Here is a 16,292-nt window from a genome sequence, read left to right as displayed (position 1 = left end):
AAACTGACTTCTAATCGTTTGGTTGAACAAAAATTGTGTTTTCTCAATTTAGTTGGACAAAAATTGGTCATTTTCTCAGATGTCTCCCTTAACAAACAATGATGCGAAATGATTCTCAGTTATTACTTCAAAATGGTGTCAATAAGATCTGGAAAATGCAGAATGTTCTCTGCGATACCCAACACGCAAATAGCTTACGTGGACTTCAGACAATGTACAGCAAAAGCTTTGTTTTTTTATATCGATAGTCAGTCCCTCGTATATTTTGGCTGTCTCTTGTTTGTTTTTAATTAGGTCTATTCAGTAAAATGCCCACAGTCTCTTCGTATTAAACATCTTTCAAAAACAAAAAAATCTCATTAGACTTTTGGCATCATCTTCTCTTAAACTTACAACATTAGATATAAAATTTTTATAATTACTTTTCCTTTCTCTCCAATTATTTGTAATGAATTCATATTTTGAACATTACAACAATTAGTACTGTTTTAAATACATTATTGTTATTTTTTTGAAATTTGTTATGAATGTTGAAAATTCAAAATACAAATTCTTATGTTGATATTTCAATCATTAGAATACTATGTGTACCCACTATACTTTTCAATAAATTCCTTAAAAAAATATTTATTCAACTCAATAATTAACGTTCTCTCCCAGTTCATTATTTCAATATTATCCATCAACTACTTACACTAAAAAAAACTGTTAAATATCTTGAGACATAAGAAACAACAATAAAATGATATTTGGTGAAAAGAATCATTCCGAATTTGAAATATGGCAGCACTGATATATATTTCAAATCATTCAATGTCATATGTCATATCAAATCTGACATTGAAGTTTGACATTTGCTCCTGTCGATTGGTGTAAAGAAATACTGAACAAAACAGTGTAATAAGTCTCAAAGAACTCAAAGTGAGACTGAAAATGACCAAGCCCTTAGAACTGGTCAAGCAATAGCTAAACAATTGAATGAAGATAAAAAAACGTGCTCTGAGATAAATCAATGCGTCAAAAAATTATCTACCGCCCAGAAAGTGGAATCTTTCATTTTAATGGCGCGTTTAATTCAAATCCCAACGTGCGAGACTAAATTTCGAAAATTGGATGCACATTTTCACTCGATATGTGTGAAAATAACCGAAACAAAACGGATCAAAATAAAAAATTGACTGTGAATAATTTTTTAATCGACCGTGTTACCTAAATTGACTTTTACACCGAATTGTGCTGCGCATCATTAGATTTCATTCAAATTAAAATGTGTTTTTGGATCTATTAGTGAAAAAAAAACACCCGAAAAAAAATTTACGGTGTTTAATTTATCGTATGTGATGTAATATATAGGATGATCTAGTTATTTAAAATGTCTATGTGGCATGAGAAATCGTATAACTATAAAAATTTTTAACTTTTTTTTAATAATATCTGAGAAACTATGGATTTTAGAAAAAAATAATCAAGAACAAAGTTGAAGTATATAAATGAAAGAAAAGTTTGCTATTTTTTTTATTTTTATCGCTGCTATATTCACCGATTTATCCCTCGTTAAGAAAATTTACAATCCGCAGTTGAAAATTTTCAAGACGTTTCAATGTCAAATAACAAGAAAACCGTCAATTTTTTGAGGAAAATTTATATATACTTTTTCAAAAATCACGCAAATATCTTTAAAATGAGCTATGTCAAAAGGTTTTTGCTTGCAAATTGACAGAGTTATAGTTAAAATATTGGGAAAAAAATGGAAATTTGAAGTAATAGATTTTCCGTTATGATGAAAAAATTGGATTCAACAACATTATTCAAATAATAAGATATTCCAATAATGTTTCCAACAAATTTAACCGGTTTTGGAATCATAATTTCAAAAATAAATATAATACGAGGGGTAATCTCAATGTTCCAATGAACAATAATATGTATTTTCATATTTTCTTTAGTAGAATTGATTTCAGTTTATTTTTCTTAATAAAAATCGATCTTTAAGACGAATATTATCAAAAAAGTATCTATGTATAATCAAAAATATTGTTTTAACAAAATAATAGAAACTTTCCACAAATTGACGAACTTTACATTCAATACAATGAATTTTGACTTGTTTTCATGGTTCTATCATAGATGTCACTCATTTTCAAATCATTATTATCACCAAACGATCGATTCATAACCATTTCAAAACTAAACACTTAATGATATAATAGGAAATGTCTGTGTTTATACCCTAAAACGAAATAATCACTTTCAAATCTTTAAAGTGAGATGGTCGTAATTCAAAATGTCATTAAATATTAAACTGACGTTTGATTTAATGATAGGAGGAATCATTTCGATTTGAAATTGTATAGTTATCACAAAATGGAGTTATATAAATCATGGAGCCCGATAAGTTCAGTACTGACAAAATTATAGGTTAGTAATACAGATATTAAGCAATTCATGAATTATTTATCAAATATTTTATTCATTTTACTTTCATTGATAAGTAAAAAAGACTTATTAAAGTAAAGATATAAACCATTAGGTAGTCCTCGCTGGTTATGTAGCTGAATCACTAGCATTTCTTAAAAAAGGTGGAAGGTATATCAAACCATACTGATACCAAAGAACCAGCCGAAGAAATTAAGTCATAAGCCAACTCTGAGAATTGATAAGCAAATACCTGATCATCAGTTCAGATTTGGAGATATTCTGTCGATGGAAATACCTCTATCAATAGATAATTTATCTATGAAACGGTAATGGAGACTGTGATATTACAAGAGGAGCTACTCGAGCTTAGTACCAATGAGGAGCTGAAAGTGACATTTCGAAGATGGTATCAAAAAGTTGCTTATCGCGTTTGTTTCGTCATTTTCTGTCGAAAAAAATTTTAGTTCCGTTACGAACTTATTAACAAAAAAAACATATTGAATATCACAGAACTCAATCTAAATTTGGCAACCAAAGATATACGGGCCCTAGAGAAGAAGAAGAGGGTAAAAAAATAAAAATCATCGAGATGATTTCGTGGATCTTGATAAATAGTCGGTGTCTAAAATTTGAAGAAACTTTTAATATTTTTCATTTTTATTCAATAGCATCCCAAAATAGGTTTCTTCTTCTTCTATAATCTTCTTCTTCTATAATATTCTTCTTCTATAATCTTCTACTTCTATAATCTTCTTCTTCTATAATCTTCTTCTTCTATAATATTCTTCTTCTATAATATTCTTCTTCTATAATCTTCTACTTCTATAATCTTCTTCTTCTATAATCTTCTTCTTCTATAATATTCTTCTTCTTCTATAACCTTCTTCTTCTATAACCTTCTTCTTCTATAATCTTCTTCTTCTATAATCTTCTTCTTCTATAATCTTCTACTTCTATAATCTTCTTCTTCTATAATCTTCTTCTTCTATAATCTTCTTCTTCTATAATCTTCTTCTTCTATAATATTCTTCTTCTATAATCTTCTACTTCTATAATCTTCTTCTTCTATAATCTTCTTCTTCTATAATATTCTTCTTCTATAATCTTCTACTTCTATAATCTTCTTCTTCTATAATATTCTTCTTCTATAATCTTCTACTTCTATAATCTTCTTCTTCTATATTATTCTTCTTCTTCTATAATCTTCTACTTCTATAATCTTCTCCATCTATAATATTCTTCTTCTTCTATAACCTTTTTCTTATATAATCTTCTTCTCCTATAATCTTCTTCTATAATCTTTTTCTATAATATTCTTCTTCTTCTATAATCTTCTCCTCCTATTATAATCTTCTTCGTCTATAATCTTCCTCTTTTTCTATACTCTTCTTCGTCTTTATCTTCTTCTTCTCCTATAATCTTCTTCCTTTTTTTCTATGATCTTCTTCTTCTATAATCTTCTTCTTATTCGTCTATAATCTACACACAAAACATTTTGACGTGATATACCAAGAATATACCAAGACAAACCCACTCGCCTTCTTGGAGGATCTTAAAGAACAGCAGCCACGTGTTCATCATTTAAGCACATTATCATTAGAAATTTTTCAAACAGTATCTAGTTTCACTAAAAGTATTTTTTTTTATATCAAACATTGGTTCATGTTTGAGGTTTTTATAAAGAAATCTAACCTTAAAAAAATTGTACGAATTGTAGAACTAGCGCCTTTTACGCGATTCACATCGTATTATAGTATAAAATGCTCAATTATGATGTATAGTTATTCCAATATCAATTGCAGAAGACAATCAATATTTCATAAATACCTACGCACGGCACTTTTACCAAATTAAGAAATGAAAAATAATGTTTAAAAGTTTGGTAAACACTTAACAAACCGTCAGTCCACGTGGACTCATCATCTCCACTGTTTATCAATGAAAACATCGCATCTTAAACATAAATGCATCTCTATTGATATACCAGAGACACAATATACAACAACAGGAACTTGGGGTGCCCACTGTACAAGAAGTTATCCAAAAGAGGATTATCAAATACCATAAATCTTAAGACATTCAACCAAATCCACCACTAGAGGGGTTGTTAATTCCACGAAACGCAAAAGCCAATAGACCTAATATGAGGTTGCATCACTGGATGCAAACCTCACCAAGATATTATAGATGTTAGATTATCGAACAATCGCCAGCAAATTAGCCCATAGAATGTGAAAAATATTCTTACTGTTAACAAAAAATTTGCAAAGAATCTATTTTCCTTCGTGGTTTTCGCTTTGAAATTTCGTTTTCCAGGTGGGTACAAAAAAGACTCAGTTCACGTCTAGTACCCTGTTTAAACCAAACGCCCTTTCGTCTATTTACGTTTTAAGGTATAATAATGATTTTTTTCCAAGTTTTAATTTTCTGCAATTAAGTGCATCTGTCTAAAAAACTGTGTATACGCCGTCCAGCAAATACAAGGGTTTTTATATCAGTTTTTATAATCTGCAATTGATATTTTAAGAACTATGAAACTACTAGATTAAGGATGATTTAATTAATTTTTGTTATAAATATTCAGATAATCGTTTAGGCAATTAATTTCTCAGTCGATTATATATAATCTTAATCCATTTCAGAACGAAATTTTTTATCGGTGTGTACTTTATTCTATGTTTTCAACGAGAATGTACAACGTATAGTGCGGGGTGGGAATAATTAGGCCTTTTCTGAAGTTCTAAACTCTCATACACCCTATTACTCTCGTAGCTTGTCTTTTCATATATAGGGTTAACCTCTCATAGCCTCCCTTTGCGCTTTCACTACCTATATTACGTGTACGACGTTCATACCATATTTCTCACAACAAGAAAGTGAAAGAAGTAAACGATTTGATGAAACGGAATTATAAGATGCTAAATTAAATGAAAAAAAAAATAAATTGAGATTAACCGGGGCTGAAAATTTGAAACGAAGGCTCTAATTATAAATCTTCAATTTATATATCAATCAACCCCGATATATTTGATTCGAATCGTTTCACAGGTGTTATAAAAAGAGAAGATTTCGACAATAAAAAAAAAGTAAGGGAAATTGCTTCATAGTTCTAAAAAAACGAAGAATGGGTGTTGTATTTATACCAGATGAAAATATTTTAATGTAGAAGAAGAAAAATAACTGGGAATCCAAGATGAAAGACATCTAGAACTAGAAAACGATCATCCGTATTACTTCGATTACTCGACTCAACTGACTCACGTCGCTCCGACGTACTCGTTTCATATTGTTAACTAAGGCTCTAGTCTTTACTCGAGATTCTATCGTTTAGGATATTTCCGCTTGCTGCTAAGAGATGGCGATACTGTCTTTCTCTAGCTTAACTAGGCCCGCGCTGCCCTTGAAATTACTTATAAACATCCGTAGATTTGAGAATCGAGTTTTTAAAACATCGAATAAAGATCTAAGAAACATGATTCTTCTTTCTGTGACACATTGCGATTGCGGGCCTTATTGATACGGCCCAGGGGCCGGAAACGTCCCGCGGGCCGTATCTTTGAGTGTATTAGGCCTATAAGGAAAATAGCAAAAGAACAGATAATAGGAAAGAAGTGAGAGTGAATCAAAAAGTTTACGACGGCTTCATAGAAATCTAAAAAGGAGTTGATAGCTTCCTAAAGGACCAAATATGGGGCAGTTTACAGCTAAAAAGAATTGGAGTCGAATAGAGAAACAGTATGTTAAACAGTTAATATGAAACAAAGAAAGATTAAAGACGCAATTCATAATGATAATGATGTATTGGAAGGGTGGGTTCTTCTTTATTTTCATTTCTAACAATTCTAATCGTATATAACACATTCTTTATTTTTTTATTGTTAAACGTAGTGGTTGAAAATGGAAGAAAAGATAAATTTTGTAAAGATATCGTTAAGAGAGACTTTTTGTTCAAGTTTTAACAACTTTTTTTGAAAAAAATAGTTTTTGGTTTCAATTAATCATAAGTCTCAAACTCAAAAAAATTTTGTAACGCGAATAACTCGAAAACTATAAAGCATTCGAAAAAAACTGCCTCATCAAAAAATGTAGAAGACCAGATTTTCCACAAAAAAGTATTCCAGGTATTTGCTTCTAACCTCAAAATTTTCAACTTAAAATGGGGTTATAAACTCAAAAACATTTTGAAACGCAAATAATTTGAAAACCGTGGAGAATTCGAAAAAAACTGCCTTATCAAAAAATGTAGAAGACAAGATTTTCCACAAAAAAGTATTCCAGGTATTTGTTCCTAACCTCAAAATTTTCAACTTAAAATGGGGTTATACACTCAAAAATATTTTGAAACGCAAATAATTTGAAAACCGTGGAGAATTCGAAAAAAACTGCCGTAACAAAAAATGTAGAGTACAAAATTTTCTACAAAAAAGTATTGTGAGTATTTGTTCCTAACCTCAAAATTTTCAACTTAAAATGGGGTTATACACTCAAAAATATTTTGAAATGCAAATAATTTGAAAACCGCGGAGAATTCGAAAAAAACTGCCGTAACGAAAAATGTAGAAGAAAAAATTTTCCACAAAAAAGTATTCCAGGTATTTGTTCCTAACCTCAAAATTTTCAACTTAAAATGGGGTTATACACACAAAAACATTTTGAAACGCAAATAATTTGAAAACCGTGGAGAATTCGAAAAAAACTGCCTTATCAAAAAATGTAGAAGACAAGATTTTCCACAAAAAAGTATTCCAGGTATTTGTTCCTAACCTCAAAATTTTCAACTTAAAATGGGGTTATACACTCAAAAATATTTTGAAACGCAAATAATTTGAAAACCGTGGAGAATTCGAAAAAAACTGCCGTAACAAAAAATGTAGAGTACAAAATTTTCTACAAAAAAGTATTGTGAGTATTTGTTCCTAACCTCAAAATTTTCAACTTAAAATGGGGTTATACACTCAAAAATATTTTGAAATGCAAATAATTTGAAAACCGCGGAGAATTCGAAAAAAACTGCCGTAACGAAAAATGTAGAAGAAAAAATTTTCCACAAAAAAGTATTCCAGGTATTTGTTCCTAACCTCAAAATTTTCAACTTAAAATGGGGTTATACACACAAAAACATTTTGAAACGCAAATAATTTGAAAACCGTGGAGAATTCGAAAAAAACTGCCTTATCAAAAAATGTAGAAGACAAGATTTTCCACAAAAAAGTATTCCAGGTATTTGTTCCTAACCTCAAAATTTTCAACTTAAAATGGGGTTATACACTCAAAAATATTTTGAAACGCAAATAATTTGAAAACCGTGGAGAATTCGAAAAAAACTGCCGTAACAAAAAATGTAGAGTACAAAAGTTTCTACAAAAAAGTATTGTGAGTATTTGTTCCTAACCTCAAAATTTTCAACTTAAAATGGGGTTATACACTCAAAAATATTTTGAAATGCAAATAATTTGAAAACCGTGGAGAATTCGAAAAAAACTGCCGTAACGAAAAATGTAGAAGAAAAAATTTTCCACAAAAAAGTATTCCAGGTATTTGTTCCTAACCTCAAAATTTTCAACTTAAAATGGGGTTATACACACAAAAACATTTTGAAACGCAAATAATTTGAAAACCGTGGAGAATTCGAAAAAAACTGCCTTATCAAAAAATGTAGAAGACAAAATTTTCTACAAAAAAGTATTGTGAGTATTTGTTCCTAACCTCAAAATTTTCAACTTAAAATGGGGTTATACACACAAAAACATTTTGAAACGCAAATAATTTGAAAACCGTGGAGAATTCGAAAAAAACTGCCTTATCAAAAAATGTAGAAGACAAAATTTTCCACAAAAAAGTATTCCAGGTATTTGCTTCTAACCTCAAAATTTTCAACTTAAAATGGGGTTATAAACTCAAAAATATTTTGAAACGCAAATAATTTGAAAACCGTGGAGAATTCGAAAAAAACTGCCGTAACAAAAAATGTAGAGTACAAAATTTTCTACAAAAAAGTATTGTGAGTATTTGTTCCTAACCTCAAAATTTTCAACTTAAAATGGGGTTATACACTCAAAAACATTTTGAAACGCAAATAATTTGAAAACCGTGGAGAATTCGAAAAAAACTGCCTTATTAAAAAATGTAGAAGACAAAATTTTCCACAAAAAAGTATTCCAGGTTTTTGTTCCTAACCTCAAAATTTTCAACTTAAAATGGTGTTACACACTCAAAAATATTTTGAAACGCAAATAATTTGAAAACAGTGGAGAATTCGAAAAAAACTGCCGTAACAAAAAATGTAGAGTACAACATTTTCTACAAAAAAGTATTGTGGATATTTGCTCCTAACCTCAAAATTTTCAACTTAAAATGGGATTATACACTCAAAAATATTTTGAAATGCAAATAATTTGAAAACCGTGGAGAATTCGAAAAAAACTGCCGTAACGAAAAATGTAGAAGAAAAAATTTTCCACAAAAAAGTATTCCAGGTATTTGTTCCTAACCTCAAAATTTTCAACTTAAAATGGGGTTATAAACTCAAAAACATTTTGAAACGCAAATAGTTTTAAAATCGTGGAGAATTCGAAAAAAACTGCCGTAACAAAAAATGTAGAAGACAAAATTCTCTACAAAAAAGTATTAGTTCAAGTACAGGTATTTGTTCCTAACCTCAAAATTTTCATCACAAAATGGGTTTATACACTCAAAAATATTTTGAATTACGAAAACTCTAAAACTATGCAGAATTCGAAAAGAAGTGCCGTGACAAAAAATGTTCGGCACAAAATTCTTTACAGGTTGGTTCTTGATCATTTTTTCCTAACCTCAAAATTTTCACCGTAAAATGGGTTCATATACTCAAAAACATTTTGAATTGCGGTTAAATCGAAAACTATGAGGATTTCGACCCAAATTACTGGGACAAAAAATGTGAAGCACAACATTCTGTACAAAAAAGGTTACAGTTTTTTCTTAACCTCAAAATTTCCATTATAAAATTAGTTTGAACGCTCAAAAATATTTGGAATTGCGAATTACACGAAAACTATCTGGAATTCGAAAAAAATTACCAGAGCCAAAACTGTAGAGCATTAAATTTTCCACAGATAGGTCTTCAAGGATTTTTCCTAACCTCAAAATTTTCACCTCAAAATGGGTTTATACACTCAAAAATATTTTGGATCGTAAATAAACCGAAAACTGCGAGGAATTCGACACAAACTGCTGGGACAAAAAATGTGGGGCACAGCATTGTGTGCGTTTTAATTTTTTCCCAACCTCAAAATTTCTATATAAAATGGGTTTGAACCCTTAAAAATATTTTGAATCGCGAATAACACGAAAACCACAAACTATCGTTTAAATTTCATTTAATTCACAATTAAATTTGATATTTCATATGTAGTATAGTGTGATTTATTTAACGTTCATATTGTTTACAAATTTACAAAAAAGTTTACAAAAAAAGAAAAAAAATTACATTTTTTTTGAAATATTAGTTTCTAAATTGAAGTTAGTCGAAGGTTTTTATATTTTTATAGAAGTCACCCACTTCTGATTGAAAGATTCGGTTTACACTGTATACTGTCACAAAAAATTGATTTTTCCTCAAAATATTTTTATTATCTATCCAAAAAATCATTTGTTCCATGAATTTTTTCATCCATTCTCCTTTATTTGATATCAGATATAATTTTTTGTAATATCCTTATTTTAGAATCAATTTTTTTAAAAAAAGATTCGAAAAAACATTTTAGGAATATGAGAATTGATAATATATTGAATGTGGTGTAAAAATTAGAAAATAAAAATCCGTTTTATTCACTAGATACCATATTTTAAATGTAATTTACGCTATTATTCCCATAATCAATAAATATTTCTTTATATTTGAACAATTTAAATTGATAATATATGAGAAAAATCATTATAATCTTTTAATTTTCTTTATTTCTGTCGAAAGTCTTCGTTAAATACATTTTTTTATATAATTTACGTGATCTAATTTCTTCTTAAGGAAAGTTAAATTGTAAACAAAATATTCTACTATTATTTCTAATCATTTTTTACAAGTATTTTTTTTTAAATTTATACGAGAGACAGTTCAAATGATGCAAGTTTTTTACAGAAACGAGTGTTTTATTTCAAAAAGTTTATAAAAAAACATTTTTCTCCGTGTAAGGATACAAAATATTTGCTTTGTGAATGGAAGTAACATTTTCCTTGCTAAATTTAAAAGGTTATAACACAAATTTTGTGACAGAATCGTTTTTTGGAATAACACGAAGGCCAAAAACATATTTTCTAAGTTTTGGGCTTTAAAAGGAATTTTGAGACACAGAGGATATGAAGAAGATTCCGCAGTTGTTTTCACAATCATTTTTAACGATACTCCAATATTTTTATGTAATTTTAGAGCAGGGAGTTCAAAAAATAGAAGCTGGTTTTGTTGACTACAGTTTCAATGAAATAAGGTTAAAAAACATTTTTCTTCGTGTAAGGATGCAAAATATTCGTCTTATGGATGGAAATAACATTTTTTTCATCAAATTTGGAAACTTACAACAGAATTTTGTGACAGAATCATTTTTCTTTCATACCATGAAGGCCAAAAAATTTTTTTCTAAATTCTCGTCCATACAGTTGTTATAAAAGGAATTTTGAGACGCAGAGGACATAAAGAAGATTCTGCAGTTGTTTTCACAATCATTTTTAACCATATTCCAATATTTTTGTGAATTTTTACAACAAAGAGTTCCAAAAATACAAGCTAGTTTAGGAGTCAGAGTTTCAATGAAAAAACGTTATAAAAAACATTTTTCTACGTGTAAGGACACAAAATATTCGTTTTGTGAATAGAAGTAACATTTTTTCATCAAATTTGGAAACTCATAACACAAATTTTGTGACAGAATCATTTTTTTTTTTTTCATACCATGAAGGCCAAAAAATTTTTTCTAAATTCTCGGTTTTACGATTGTTATAAAAGAAATTTTGAGACACAGAGGACTCAAAGAGGATTCTTCTGTTCTTTTTACAAACATTTTTGACGATATTCCAATATTTTTGTGTAATTTTTCAGCAAGGAGCTCAGAAAATTGAAGCTGGTTCCGGAGACCAGAGTTTCAATGAAAAAAGGTTAAAAAACATTTTTCTTCGTGTAAAGACATACAATATAGGTTTTGTAGATGGAAATAACATTTTTTTCATCAAATATAGAAGCTTATAATACAACTTTTGTGACAGAATCATTTTTTGTAATAACATCTGAAGGCCAAAAAAATCTTTTCTAAATTTTCGGCTTGACGATTGTTATAAATGAAATTTTGAGACACAGAGGACACAAAGAAGATTCTGCAGTTGTTTTCACAATCATTTCTAATGATATTCTAATATTTTTGTGATATTTTATATCAGACAGTTCCAAAAATACCAGCTTGTTTAGGAGTCTAGTGTTTCAATGAAAAAACGTTATAAAAAACATTTTTCTCCGTGTAAGAACACAAAATATTCGTTTTGTGAATAGAAGTAACATTTTTTCAACAAATTTGAAATCTCATAACACAAATTTTGTGACAGAATCATTTTTTTTTATACCATGAAGGCCAAAAAATCTTTTTTAAATTCTCGGTTTTACGGTTGTTATAAAAGAAATTTTGAGACACAGAGGACTCAAAGAGGATTCTTCTGTTCTTTTTACAAACATTTTTGACGATATTCCAATATTTTTGTGTAATTTTTCAGCAAGGAGCTCAGAAAATTGAAGCTGGTTCCGGAGACCAGAGTTTCAATGAAAAAAGGTTAAAAAACATTTTTCTTCGTGTAAAAACATACAATATAGGTTTTGTAGATGGAAATAACATTTTTTTCATCAAATATAGAAGCTTACAATACAACTTTTGTGACAGAATCATTTTTTGTAATAACATCTGAAGGCCAAAAAAATCTTTTCTAAATTTTCGGCTTGACGATTGTTATAAATGAAATTTTGAGACACAGAGGACACAAAGAAGATTCTGCAGTTGTTTTCACAATCATTTCTAATGATATTCTAATATTTTTGTGATATTTTATATCAGACAGTTCCAAAAATACCAGCTAGTTTAGGAGTCTAGTGTTTCAATGAAAAAACGTTATAAAAAACATTTTTCTCCGTGTAAGAACACAAAATATTCGTTTTGTGAATAGAAGTAACATTTTTTCAACAAATTTGAAATCTCATAACACAAATTTTGTGACAGAATCATTTTTTTTTATACCATGAAGGCCAAAAAATCTTTTTTAAATTCTCGGTTTTACGGTTGTTATAAAAGAAATTTTGAGACACAGAGGACTCAAAGAGGATTCTTCTGTTCTTTTTACAAACATTTTTGACGATATTCCAATATTTTTGTGTAATTTTTCAGCAAGGAGCTCAGAAAATTGAAGCTGGTTCCGGAGACCAGAGTTTCAATGAAAAAAGGTTAAAAAACATTTTTCTTCGTGTAAAGACATACAATATAGGTTTTGTAGATGGAAATAACATTTTTTTCATCAAATATAGAAGCTTACAATACAACTTTTGTGACAGAATCATTTTTTGTAATAACATCTGAAGGCCAAAAAAATCTTTTCTACATTTTCGGCTTGACGATTGTTATAAATGAAATTTTGAGACACAGAGGACACAAAGAAGATTCTGCAGTTGTTTTCACAATCATTTCTAATGATATTCTAATATTTTTGTGATATTTTATATCAGACAGTTCCAAAAATACCAGCTAGTTTAGGAGTCTAGAGTTTCAATGAAAAAACGTTATAAAAAACATTTTTCCCCGTGTAAGAACACAAAATATTCGTTTTGTGAATAGAAGTAACATAAGAAAGTTAAAAAAATACAAGGTGGTTTTGGAGACTATAGTTTCAATGAAAAAACGTTATAAAAAACATTTTTCTCCGTGTAAGGACATAAAATATTTGTTTTATGTATGGAAACAACATTTTTTCAATCAAGTTTAAGAGCTTACAATACAGAATTATTTTTTTTAATTACACAAAGGCCAAAAAAAATCATTTCTAGGTTTCGAGCTTTACGATTGTTAGAAAAGAAATTTTGAAACACTGAGGACAAAAAGAAGATTCTTCTGTTCTGACCACAATAATTTTTAACGATATTCCAATATTTTTGTGAATTTTTACAACAAAGAGTTCAAAAAATACAAGGTGGTTTTGGAGACTGGAGTTTCAATGAAAAAAACGTTATTAAAATTATTTTTCTCCGTGTAAGATCACAAAATATCCATTTTGTGGATGGAAATAACATTTTTTTCATAAAATTTCGAAGCTTTCAATACAAATTTTGTGACAGAATCGTTTTTTTTTCACAACATGAAGGCCAAGAATTTGTTTTCCAAATTCTCGGCTTTACATTTGTTATAAAAGATATTTTGAGACACAAAGGACACAAAGATGATTCTTCTCTTCTTTCCACAATCGTTTTTAACGATATTCCAATATTTTTGTGAATTTTTACAACAGAGAGTTAAAAAAATACAAGCTGGTTTTGAAGACTAGAATTTTAATGAAAAAATGTTATAAAAATCACTTTTCTTCGTGTAAAGACATAGGGAATTTTATTTTTTGGATGGAAATAATTTTTTTCAATCGAATTTTTGGGCATATAATACAGATATTCTGACAAATAAATTTTTTGTCATAATATGAAAAAAAAAAGAATCGTTTCCAAATTTTAGGCTTTACGATTGTCGTAAAAAAAATTTGAGTTAAAGAGGATACAAAAAAGGCTCTTCTTTAATTTCCACAATCATTTTCAACAATATTCCATAATTTTTGTTGAATTTTACATTCATAAAATTAAAGTTGCTTATGATAACAAATCTTTCATTGCAAGAAAGTTATAAAAAACAATTTTTTTGTGTTGAAACATGGGAAAAATTAATTTTCTTTCTGGAAATAGTATTTTTACAATCAATATATAAGTTTCACTGCACAAAATTTGTGATTTATTAATTTTTCGTCTTAAAAAGACACAAAGCAAATTTATTATACAAATTTATCCCTTATTTTCTCAAAAATGATTTTCTTCGATTAATATTGAAAATTTTAAGATGTAGTGCTTTATATTTTTGACATATTAAAGGTTTTATTGTATAAAATAGTTAAAAAAACTTTTTCCGTGTAGTAAAAACAAACAAAAAATTCATTTATCAATATACTTATTCAAATTTAGATTTTATTTACCATTTTCTACAGGAAGCTAATTTTTCCGTTGAAAAAAATATCAATTTTTCATTTTTCGTGGAATTATAGTTGGAGAAATGTATTTTCCTTATAATATTATGAAGTTTTTAACATTTTTTTGATAGTAGACGGTACAAAATTATATTTATTTTGAAAATGATATCAATATATACATCGGGATTGGAAAAACCTTTTTCTCGATTTCAAATTTCGTTCATTTGTTCCTATAATGTCTAAAATCATTTTTCTCGTTTTGTTTGGCTGTTTTGTCATTTCCAAATATATCTTATTCGGTATGAAATTTGAAAAAAAACTCACCTTCCACTTTTCGTTATCACCATCTCAGTACCCAATTTATGAAACTTTTCCCACAAGTCTTTACCTTCTAAAGTCACTTTGGGATCATCGACGACCCCATCTTCTTCAGGTTGTATCGCCCTCAACGGCCTGACCATAGCCGGATGGTGATTATGTGCAGCAACCGCCGCCAAAACTACATCTTCCGCCGTGGTATACGGATGTCCGCTAAGAGCGTGATGAGCATGAGGATGATTAATCTTCGGTATCAAAGTCCCAGGATAACAACCGTGGCCAGTTTGTTGCGCTCCGAAAGCGGCTAAAGCTGCCGTCGGAAAGAATCCGGGAGTCGTAGGGGAATTCGACGAGGTGTTCGTGTTATTGGCAGCCGTTAGTAGAGACGATACACTGAAGTCTGTCTGTCTGGGTAGTTGTAAGAAAGGGTGGTAGGCCATAATACTTTTTGACTTACTAGAGTCAAGGACAGTGTCTATTCCTGTTTCGAAACGCATTGGTTTTGATTTGACGCGGTAGAATCGCTCAGATTCTTGCACCGCTTCGTATAAATCATAAATAACGGTTTATAAACCTTTTTAACATACTTCTGATCGTCACTGTATATAGTTCAGCCGCACATCGTCACTGTTTTTAACACTACACTTGCCTAAATGTATTTTATTTTATTTTTCAAATTACACGCACTTTTTTTTAACAATATTTGTTTGGTATTATTTGAACGCGAAACTGTCTAAATCTGTATATTACAAGGGTTAAAAAGTGTGAATCATATCACCTCTATCCCGACGAAAAGACAGTAGAGGACTATAGAGCTAGCCCCACATCAGTAACACTTGGTTGTGTTAATGATGGTAACGCGCCGCTATTGGCAGACTGGTGTCAGTGTTAGCGTTTAGGCCAATCGCAGGGCGACATTTCCCCCGCTACTTTCACACTTCTCGTGGGCAGGAGTTTCTGGGTTATGCCTACGGAGGTGTGGCTGCGGCTTTTTTAGACGCCACTGCCGTCGTTGTAGTCCCGGCTTTTTTGTTTTGTCATTTGGCGTTCGGGGGACATTTTCAGCGGGTGGATTTTTTTTTCTTTAATGTTTTTAGAAAGGTATTGCTGATGTGCGGATGTCAAGTTTCGTCTTTGAAGATCGCGTCGCTACCAAGTAAATACGAAAAGTATTAAGTATTCGATATTCGGAAACTCACTTCTATTGGGGTTAAAAGTGAAAAAATACTAGAAACAACAAACTTCCCCCTTCTATCGATTAAGTACTCTCTTTTCCTAATGTACAGGCTTCACGTTATTCACATTTTAACAGAATTGTTTTTTCTCGAAACTTG

At 29.6% G+C, this 16,292-nt stretch overlaps 1 protein-coding gene across 4 annotated transcripts in view; it reads right to left on the bottom strand.

The window, feature by feature from the left end:
• Positions 1-15,836, bottom strand: part of LOC130901697 (optomotor-blind protein-like) — a 119,150-nt gene extending 103,314 nt beyond the window's left edge. For 3 of the 4 annotated variants that reach the window (XM_057813233.1, XM_057813235.1, XM_057813234.1), the window contains exon 1: positions 14,965-15,821. In XM_057813233.1, coding sequence (XP_057669216.1) covers positions 14,965-15,455 — 491 coding nt within the window. In that variant the 5' untranslated portion in view covers positions 15,456-15,821. Of the gene's footprint in view, positions 1-14,964 lie in introns of all 4 variants that reach the window. The other variant, XM_057813236.1, reaches the window with a different exon arrangement.
• Between the last annotated feature and the right edge of the window lie 456 nt (positions 15,837-16,292).

This window comes from Diorhabda carinulata, chromosome X (assembly GCF_026250575.1).
Source record: "Diorhabda carinulata isolate Delta chromosome X, icDioCari1.1, whole genome shotgun sequence".
Taxonomy (NCBI): Eukaryota; Metazoa; Arthropoda; class Insecta; order Coleoptera; family Chrysomelidae; genus Diorhabda; species Diorhabda carinulata.
The sequence above is the reverse complement of the archived record's forward strand: the minus strand, read 5'-3'. Positions and strand labels throughout refer to the sequence as shown.